Below are 10836 nucleotides of genomic sequence, written 5' to 3' on the forward strand. Positions count from 1 at the left end.
GTCTCAAGTCGATGTTGAAGACTCGTTTCATGGCACTCAATTTAATGGACCAGCATGTGAGGAAGATAAGATAAGAGAATGATAGATTGTCTAATGTGACCCACAAAAATAGTAGTTGATGATGTTAGATATCTACTTGTCCCATCCTTTTGAATTATCCTAACCAAATAAGAAACCTATCCTTCTCAATCAAACACTAGTTGGGATAATCTTATTCTAAAAATTAGATACAAAATGTCTCATCCCACCTCGGCTCCAAACCAAAAGTACATTTTACATGTAATGCAAATTTACTAAATGCTAGGAATATAGACTTTGGTGAAAATTTACCCTCCAATAGCTTGTCTAAATAGTTATATAAATATAGCCATCTTTTATTACGGATTTTTCGCTAGCCAAAAATAGAAGACGATAATGACTCTCTAGAGAGCGTATGAGATATGAAAAAATTGTTGGAGAGTGAAAAAGATATAGAAAGTGATTTTTTATGGAAATGATTCTCCAAATAATGATTTAGATAGTGAGGTTTAGAAAGACTCTTGAAGATGCTCTAAATCTAGTCTCATTTAGTCCTATTTAGTCACTTTTTATCTAAACGCTACGATTAAACAGAACTAAATAGACTTTAGTCCTCTCTATCAACTTTAAAATGACTAAATGAGGCTAAACCGTTTAGGAAGAACTAATAAAGTGCTAGCCCAAACCAAATACCCTTTGACTCGGTCCCAAACGTCATGGACCACGCATGCAAATAGTCAACCGCGGTTGACAAAGCTGGAGAGGGACCGTCGGTTCTCTCTTCTCTTCTGTGGCCTGGTTGGCAGATGAGCCCCTGAAGCTGAAGGAGGCTCAGCTGATGCCACTCGGCGCACGGCACCGCATCAACAATTCAACATCGACACATCAATGGCGTGGAACGGTCGACGGGACAGACGACGACCACGGCGGGCCTTCAATGCGGCAGTAACTGCTCCTATCTGCTAGCCACCGGCAAAGCCGCGTGCGTGCCATTCCATCGCGGCATTGCGCGCGCGGCCAATCAGGATCAGAGAAGAGAGCCCGGGCGCCCCCCGTTTCCATGCATGCAGCAAACGCACACGCAGCCGCAACCGACCGCGAGGCAGCCGCCATGTGTGCCCGTGGATCGATCCATCTGTGGTGGCTCATGGCCGCTGCAATGCGCTTGTTGGCCGTCGACTGTTCACGTGTAGTCGTGTATATGGATGCATGTCGACCTCGTCAATCTGGATCGAGAGATTATTGGGCCTTGTTTAGTTCCTAGAAAATTTTGCAAATTTTTTCACACTCTCTGTCACATCGAATCTCTAGACTCATGCATGAAGTATTAAATATAGACGAAAATAAAAACTAATTGCACAATTTGGTCGGAATTGATGAGACGGATTTTTTGAGCCTAGTTAGTCTATAATTGGACAATATTTGTCAAATACAAACGAAAGTGCTACAGTGTCGATTTCCCAAAAATTTTCGAAACTAAACAAGGCCTCGGTGCAAATCAATGCCCTAGTTGGCCCTATTGCCGGCCACACATTATGACGTACTGGCCCGGCCCGGCCCGGCCCAAAAGTGCCGTAGTCGATCTGTAGTACGTTATGGGTTGCTGAAACTGATCGAATTCTTCTTTAGTTTTTGTTCATGAAAAATATCTCTCAGACTCGCAGTTGCTTTATGCCTTCATGGAATTTTTGGACTAGTAATCTGCTCGTGCAAAAAAAAAAAAGGTGTGCATGCCACTCAACGCTTGGAGATGAACATGGTCTAGAACACTGGCCTGCAAGTTTGGTACTCCGCTGTAGCGCCAATTATTCCAGTGGTACCCATCGAATTCTGAACAAATAACACTGCGCTAGAAGGTTGCCATGCATTAGTATGTCAAGCATTAGATATACAATTGTTTCATGGGTAGTCTAATCACCTTTTACCACTGCACTCTCCACTTAAACACGACAACCACTAGTCTGTCTCTCCACTGTGCTAAGCTACCTCTCCTGCTGTACCATGCATGCAAAACTTTAATGGAGATGAAAATTTGACGAGCAATCTTTCAAACAATATATGGCCTTGTTTAGTTCACTCTGAAAACCAAAAAAATTTCAAGATTCCCTATCACATCGAATTTTGTAGCACATGTATGAAATATTAAATATAGACGAAAACAAAAACTAATTACACAGTTTAGCTGGAAATCACGAGACGAATCTTTTGATCCTAGTTAGTCCATGATTGGATAATATTTATCACAAACAAACGAAAGTGCTAAAAAATCTTTTCACTTTTCGGAACTAAACAAGGCCTATATATCATAAATCATAGGCAAAGAGCAGTAGTCCAGTAGAGCACCATCGTGCATGCAACACTTTAATGCTCTCCTTGCGTCTCACCTGTCCAAAACGCGCGCGGCAACTCCTCACAGGCAAGTTGATAGTCAACATTGCTCAGTGTTGACATATAGCTGTAGCATTCACTCACTTACTCTTCTTCTCTCTTCGGTCTTCCCTTCAGACAGATCTCGCTCCACTCCCTCCTTCCCTATATAAAGCATGCGAGCTCTTCACTTCGAATCAGAGGCAAGACCCCAAGCACTAATCCACCTCAGGAACACATCCACCGATCAGTGGCTGGCTAATCTAGCTAGAGCTAGCTAGCCATTGCCATCATGGCGATGGCCAGGAAGCCTACCTGCGCTCTCCCTCTCCTCCTTGTAGCCTTCCTCTGCTTCACATGCTCTGTCTTTGCTCACATCCACGACGACTACGACGATCCGAGGTACGGGCCTGGGGGTTTCGGCCGTGGTCCCGGCCCGAAAGGCGGCTATGGACGCGGTCCGCGCTTCGGACGTGGACCGTTTGGCCGTGACTGCCGCTTCGGCCGCTGCCGCGGAGGTGGTGGCGGGCTTGGAGGCGGTGGAGGCTTCGGAGGTGGAGGTGGAGCTGGCGGTGGTGGTGGCCTTGGAGGTGGCGGCGGGCTCGGCGGTGGAGGAGGTGGTGGCCTCGGTGGTGGAGGTGGCGCGGGTGCTGGAGGAGGCTTTGGTGGTGGCGTCGGAGGTGGTGCAGGAGGTGGGCTTGGTGGTGGAGGCGGTGGTGGATTTGGAGGAGGCGGCGGCGGTGGACTCGGAGGTGGTGGTGGCAAAGGCGGTGGCTTTGGTGCTGGTGGTGGCGTCGGAGGCGGAGCTGGTGGTGGTGGCGGCCTAGGTGGTGGAGGCGGCGGTGGAATGGGTGGCGGAGGCGGTGGTGGACTCGGAGGAGGTTCGGGAGGAGGCTTTGGAGCGGGCGGCGGTGTAGGTGGTGGAGCCGGCGGTGGTGGCGGCCTTGGTGGCGGTGGAGGCGGCGGCATGGGTGGCGGTGGAGGTGGAGGGCTTGGAGGAGGTAAGGGTGGAGGCTTTGGAGCCGGTGGTGGTATGGGAGGTGGGGCTGGCGGAGGTGGCGGCCTTGGTGGTGGTGGCGGTGGCGGCATGGGTGGCGGTGGAGGTGGAGGGCTTGGAGGAGGTAAGGGTGGAGGTTTTGGAGCCGGCGGTGGTATGGGAGGTGGAGCTGGCGGAGGTGGCGGCCTTGGTGGTGGTGGCGGTGGCGGCATGGGCGGTGGTGGTGGCGGTGGGCTAGGCGGTGGTGCTGGAGGAGGATTCGGTGGCGGAGCAGGCGGTGGCGTTGGAGGAGGAGGCGGCCTTGGTGGTGGCGGCGGCGGCGGTATGGGCGGTGGTGGAGGCGGTGGGATGGGCGGTGGCGCCGGCGGCGGGTTCGGTGGCGGAGCAGGTGGAGGACTCGGTCATGGCGGTGGTCTCGGAGGCGGAGGTGGCCTCGGTGGTGGAGGCGGCGCCGGAGGAGGCCTCGGGCACGGCGTTGGTCTCGGCGGAGGCGGCGGTGGCGGCCTCGGCATCGGCATTGGTGTTGGCGTCGGAGTAGGGATGGGCGCGGGGGCAGGCGGCGGCGCCGGTGCGGGTGCGGGTGCGGGTGCTGGCGGCGGCGGGCGTTGATTCATCCGTCGACGTCGAGTTTAAAGAGAAGCTATGCATGCACGCGTGCGGCATGCATGCGTAATGGACGCGCGCGCGATACTCGATCTCCTTTCCAAACGATGTGTGTATGTTCACGTTCTGCGCTGCCTGGAGTAGTTACGAATTACTCTGTGATGTGGTCAAATTTCCGTTAATTTCAGTCCTGTGTCTGCTGTGTAGCTAGTCTTTTCTCATTGTTGACATTGTTGTCGGTGTCCAAATGTTTGTAATAATCTATATATATGCTGGGGAAAAAAAGAGTCGAATGATTAATAATACAGTCCTAGTGATTTTTTTTTCATGTATTCCATCCAGGCTTTCAGCTTGTTTGAACTTCAGAGACTTCAGAGTTTCTGAGGATCTCCCACTGTCTGTGTTTGTGCATGAGCAGCATGATGGTCTTTCTACGTTCCCTGCAATTTTCAGAATTTTTCTGCCTTTTAATGCTTTCTTCGGTCCTCCTCTGGACCTTTTTCGGAAATATAACACGATCCGGGAAGTTTGCCATTGGACGGCCGATAGAAACCGCGCGTCAACTGGTCAGATTGACTGTCCGTGCACATGGACATGCATGGCCGCACGCCGGCACAGGGAAGCTGATCGAGGGATCAGGATCATCACGCATTCATGCTGCATGGTCCATGCAGCGGCTGGGCCGGTAGGCTGTCGTATAAATGCTTGGAGTGCGATCGTATTTGTCGATCGCCGACCACATTCACCGGCTGCAGCACTTCAACAGGCACTATTTCAACAGCAGTGCTTTTCCCACCCAAAATTTTTTCAGTCACGAGACGAATCTTTTAAACCTAGTTAATACATTATTAGCCTTAAGTGTTCATGTAATCCACATGTGCTAATAGATTAGTTATGCTTAATAGATTTGTCTTGTAGTTTCTAGACGAGTTATGAATTTGTTTTTTATTAGTTTCTAAAAATTTCTCCCGACATCCTTCCGTCACATCCGATGTGACAACAAAAAATTTTTTTATCTCCGATCTAAATAGGATCTGCTTCACGCATGTGTCGTAAGATTCGATGTAACGGAGAATCTTGAAACTTTTTTAGTTTTTGTTGAGAACTAAACAAGGCCGTGCGAGAATGGCTCTACACACCCGTAGAGACAACAGCGCTGGCGTTGTTTACTTTCAAAATTTTTGTAAAATAGGAATAATAGCACTTTCGTTTGTATTTAATAAATATTATCTAATTATAGATAAACTAGACTTAAAAGATTTGTTTCGTAAATTACAGGTAACAGTATAATTAGTTATTTATTTTATCTTAGTGCTCTATATATGTGTCGTAAAATTCGATTTAATGGGGAATATAAAAAAGTTTGCAAAATGTTTTGGGGGATTAAACGAGGCCGTCTGCCATTGATGCTGTGCATCGCATCGCATGCAGCAATGTAGGCGTTTGGCTCTGTCTTGGGAGGCTTCTACTTAGGCTTTGTTTAGTTGGTGAAAAGTTTTGGGTTTGGCTACTGTAATATTTTTATTTTTATTTGATAAATATTATCTTAGACTAACCAGATTCAATAGATTTATCTTACAAATTATAGATAAATTGTGCAACTAGTTATTTTTATCTATATTTAATGCTTCATGCATTTGCCGCAAAATTCAATATGACGAGGAATTTTGATTTTTTTTTATTTTAGGTGAAACTAAGGCCTTGTTTACTTCCAAAAAATTTTGCAAAATAGGAATAGTAGCACTTTTGTTTGTATTTGACAAATATTATCTAATTATAGACTAACTAGGCTTAAAGATTCGTCTCGTCAATTTCGACCAAACTGTGCAATTAGTTTTTATTTTCATCTATATTTAATACTTCATGCATACGTCTAAAGATTCGATGTGACGGGGAATCTGAAAAATTTTACAAAATTTTTGGGGAACTAAACAAGGCCTAAATAAGGCCTTGGTTCTTCCTAACATGACATGTTTAGTCATTGTGTAGTATATTCAGTTTAGGCATATTATTCTCTAGTTATATTTTTAGTTTCATAAATAGTCTATATTTAATATTTCATTTATGTGTTGAGACATTCGATGTAATAGGGACTAAAGTTTAACATGGGTAACCAACACAGAGCCTAAGTTGGTAGCATACTTAGGTCATCCTTAGTGGGGATTTTATGACCCATTTTTTCATATATCTATATTTTAAAAAACAGTGCAGAGTTTCATCCCATAAAACTCTCTCTATTCTCATGAAACTCTTATCATCTCTCTTCATTAATACGGGACTACATCGACATATTTAATATCTATAAAACTCTAATAAAACTCCATTGAAACTGACTTTGACCATAAAATTCTCATGAAACATCAAGTTCAACCAATACGACATAGATGATCCATCAAAGATCAAACATAACAAAAATAGGTTCGTCTAACACGACATAAATAGTTCATCAAATGTAACATAAATGATTCATCTAGCATGACATAAATGATTCATCTAATTTTTCTTTTGGTTCCACCTTATTCGTTTGAGTTTATCAACCAAATATGCAAGCCATCTAGCAATGTTTTTTCTCCCACAATAAATTAGCCAACATAACTTGTCACACCCTGGCTTTTAAAATAAGACCAGAGTCGTCATATGTGTGCCCAGGAAGTCCACACATACAACAAAGAATAGAAGAGGTAGCAACCTCAACCAGTGTGTAGTCATTCCGCCAAAACACGAGGTAGCAACCTCAACCAAATTTCGCCTCCAAGTATCCAGTGAATTCAATTTGCTCATCAAGTGAGGGTCTGGGCCGCTCGTGACCGTGAGCACGGCTGATATATCAGTTTTACACTCTGCAGAGGTGTGCACGTTCACTCCAAGTCGTGATTCCCATTCGCCCGGGGTCGCGACTCCCCAAAACACTACCAAGGTGAGCAGGCAGGGTTTCACTACGAGACCTTTCACAGGGTCCAACTAATAGGATGCCACTCGTAAGTTTTCGCCGGGGCGCGCGGCAGCCGTGCCCATAGCAATGGGACCCCGAACTGACCGACCTCTTAATATGAATACCCAAGCTACATTCCTTACGCCTACCCAGAAAGTAACACCCTACCAGCGGAGATCCTGATAATTAGTCAAGCCAGAGCCATATAGCTTGGAGCTGCACTGTAAGTCCCAGGGGGCCGCTCCCTGACTAAGTCCTTACGGAGAGCAGAGACGGGTACGCCCGGCAAACCGGACCACCAACAGTACCCGCTCCCCCTGTCCTCAACCAAACCACGATGCTCGCAAGCACCGCAACATCTCCATCACCGAAGTGACCATTGTTCATCATTTAATCATTTATCATCATTGAAGAATTTATTAAGCAAGATCATTATTATTATTATATAGATTAGATGAGTAGAGCAACTAAGCATATCTACTGTTCACTATACTACCCATGTATAAACCCAGGTATACAAGGAATATAGTAGAAGGCTAGTCATATCCTTAGGGTTTGCAGTATTAAGACACATGCAATGGAAAGTAAATGTATTTAAAGTTCATAGGTACAATATGATCAAAGGGTGCCTGCACTTGCCTTAATTCCCAGTGTATATCTGCTCAGAATTCTTTAGCTTCTTTCTTCTGATCTCCAACTTCTGCTTCGACTGTCGGTCCTCAGCTCCTGATCTTCACTGCTGATGAACCACGCTTCTACTCGTAGCAACCAAACAACATGAACAGACAAACAAACAATCACGACTAAGAACAAACAACAATCAAAATAAAAGCTTAGAAAGAGCGCACTAAACGACACGACTTATTGCTACGATCGTGACAACACGAGAACGATTGAGAACGGAGCTATCGTTAAACGGACACGACTTTCGAGGTTCGGAGTGTAACGAAGAAGACAACTATATGTTGGTCGTATCTTAAGAGAACAGGTGATGGACTTTTCAGAAAAAATATGTGAAAGTTGAGTTGACCAAATTATAAAGAATTATAAAAGTTAGGGTTAAATGTTAGTCATATTCTATTTATAAATAATTATATACTACTGAAGCCCATCAAGCATTTATAGTTTTGAAAAAAATAGAATGTATGAAAGCAACTAATTGAGTGATTATAAATCATGTTTAAACTAATCAAGTTATAATTAATAAAGAAACGTTAAGGTTGATATTAATAACATCGGCATTTATTTATTTACAAAAGATCAAAATTATAAACTTAAGTTACTTTTAATCAAAAAGTCATTAAATAAATATTAAACAAATTAATTATATAATTTATGTTTAACTAAAAGAATCATAGTTAATAAATACTTAGGTTAACATTAACAAAGTTGATATTAGATTATAAAAGAAAATACCAAAGTGTAAACCTAAATTGTTCGTTGTAGATTAAAAGGGCATTTAGTTAGACATTAACTACTTTGTATTTATGGTGAAAATCTAAACGGTCAAACGAGGTAACTACTACTGCTAAAGCGTAGTTTACGACGATAAGAAACTAACGCGACAAGAACAGGCTCAATCGGAATTAAAACGCGCATTCCATTGCCAAAGCTAGGTTAGTGGCAAAACCGTGATAAAGTAGAACTATTTTTCGCATTTTAAATAATTTAAACTGATTTTTAAAAGCCTTTTGGACTTAATCTATGAATACCAACGTCTTCAGGGTTTAGTATGCAAGAAACAGGGCCTTAATCGATTTAGTTTTGAACTATAGTGGACTGCGGGTTGATTTCGATTAAGAGCAGGGTCTTTTTCGAAAAACTGCCAGAGCTGACCGCACGCTTGACCTGTTGACCGGTCAGTGCTTGCGTGGCGCCACGTGGCGCTGACGTGGCGGCCACGTCGGCCTTGTTGACCGGCTCGGTTGACCGGGCGCAGGACAGATCTGAGCCGCTCGGCTCAGATCGGACGGCCGAGAGTGGCCGGTGCGGGTTGGGTCACCGGGGCGGCCTTGGCCGCGGCGGTGGCTCGCCGGAAAGCGGTGGCGCGATGGATCCCGGGCGTGTACGGCGAAGGCGAGGGGCTAGGGGGGTGCGGCTTGGCCTTGCGAGCGCGATGCGAGGCACCAAGGCGACCGGGGTAGGCCGGAGGCGGCCGTGCACGCGGTGGAGCGGCTCGGTGCGGCGGTGCTCCTCCGACGAGCTCTTGCGGGCACACGAACGCGAGAGAGAGGATTGGAGAGGGTTCGGCGGGTTCCTCACCTTGCTGCGAAGGTCGCGGTGGTCTCCTTCTTGACGGAAACGACGTGGTCGCGAAGATTAACGGCGGCGCGGAGCTTGGTGGAGGCGGCTATGGCGGCCGGCGCTGCTAGGGCTTCAGGTGGCAGGGGCAGTTGCCCTAGGGTTTAGGGAGGGGCGCGGCGCATAGGGCTAAGCCCTTTATAGGCCGGGGAACCTCGGCATGCGCGTTTGGGGGGGGAAGATCGACGGCGGCGACGGCTTCCCGTGCGATGCGGGAGGTAGGGGATGAAGGCGTCCCGCTGACGCGTGGGGCCCACCTGTAAGAGGCTCGGGGCGGAGGTGGCGCTGCGGGCCGTTGCTACAGCTGGGCTGGCCAACGCGCGCGATGTGGGCTTCGGCCCAGGAGGGCGAGAGCGCGGGGGCGAGGGGGGGGGGAGCTGGCTCGGGCTGGGCCAGAAAGAGAGGGAGGCCGAAAAAGGGGAAGGAAAAAGAGAAAAGAAAGGCTATCTTTTTATTTTAAAAGGATTTAAACCAATTTGTTTAACACAATCATAAACCAAAATTTGATTTAGTAATTTGAGATTATTTTGGAATTGTTTTCTTTACTTCCTTTGGAAACAAAGCATATTTTCTTAATAACACAATTTTAAATTATTTTTCTACTCAAATATAAATTAGTTTTCAAATAGAACTTTTGGAATTTTATTTCTCCGAAAATCAAAAGGACCTAAACGTGGCTCGTTAGATATTTTGAAATTTATTTTTCTCGGACAAGCCAAACAAAACTAGGGCACAAAGCACACAATAACAAAACAAAACACCCTTCATTTTTCTTTATTGAAGTTTTAAATTCCACATTTTTCTCATTTTGTAATCACAATAATTAATAAAAAAAACTTGTAATATTTTAGAAAAATTTTAAATCCTTATTTAATTTAGTGTTTTCTTATAACAATCCAAAATTAAAAAAATTTTGGAGTGTTATATAACTTTATGTCATGGCTTATCAATCAAACGAACAACTAGGTCCTATATGTCTCCACCAGATTTTTAATAGAAATTGCAAGTTTAAACAAACAAGGCCTTGTTTAGTTCCGAAAAGATTTCGGATTTTGGTACTGTAGCACTTTCGTTTGTTTGTGACAAATATTATCCAATTATGGACTAACTAGGATCAAAAGATTCGTCTCGCGATTTCCAGCTAAACTGTGTAATTAGTTTTTGCTTTCGTGTATATTTAATGCTTCATGCATGTGCCGCAAGATTCGATGTGACGAGAAATCTTGAAAACTTTTTGCTTTTTGGGGTGAACTAAACAAGGCCCAAATAGATTATATGGAAATGACAAGAGTATATAAGGCCTTGGCCTTGTTTAGTTCACCCAAAAACCAAAAAGTTTTCAAGATTTTCCGTCACATCGAATCTTTCGGCACATGCATGAAGTATTAAATATAGATGAAAATAAAAACTAATTGCATAATTTACCTGTAAACCGCGAGACAAATTTTTTGGTCCTAGTTAGTTCATGATTGTACAATATTTGCCACAAACAAACGAAAGTGCTACAATAGCGAAATGTGAAATCTTTTCGCATCTAAACAAGGCACTTGTTTAGTTCGCGAAAAAATTTAGGTTTCGCGACGGTAGCGTTTTCGGCTTTATTTGGCAATTATTATTC

General features: G+C 44.8%; 1 protein-coding gene across 1 annotated transcript; it reads left to right on the plus strand.

Moving 5' to 3' along the window:
* LOC8077498 (glycine-rich cell wall structural protein) lies at positions 2678–4374 on the plus strand. Its single transcript, XM_021453590.1, has 4 exons — positions 2678–2903; positions 3003–3146; positions 3213–3560; positions 3621–4374. Exons 1-4 carry the CDS (start codon positions 2678–2680, stop codon positions 3989–3991), a joined length of 1089 nt encoding a protein of 362 aa, XP_021309265.1. The 3' UTR covers positions 3992–4374.

Source organism: Sorghum bicolor, chromosome 2, assembly GCF_000003195.3.
Source record: "Sorghum bicolor cultivar BTx623 chromosome 2, Sorghum_bicolor_NCBIv3, whole genome shotgun sequence".
Classification (NCBI taxonomy): domain Eukaryota; kingdom Viridiplantae; phylum Streptophyta; class Magnoliopsida; order Poales; family Poaceae; genus Sorghum; species Sorghum bicolor.

What these genes read in the sequence shown, in the direction of transcription:
- LOC8077498 (XM_021453590.1), top strand. Translation starts at nt 2,678, where the DNA reads ATGGCGATGGCCAGGAAGCCTACCTGCGCTCTCCCTCTCCTCCTTGTA. An exon ending in TGGACTCGGAGGTGGTGGTG is followed by an intron (nt 3,147 to 3,212) that starts GCAAAGGCGGTG and finishes GTGGCGGCCTAG; the next exon opens with GTGGTGGAGGCGGCGGTGGA. An exon ending in GGGAGGTGGAGCTGGCGGAG is followed by an intron (nt 3,561 to 3,620) that starts GTGGCGGCCTTG and finishes GCGGTGGGCTAG; the next exon opens with GCGGTGGTGCTGGAGGAGGA.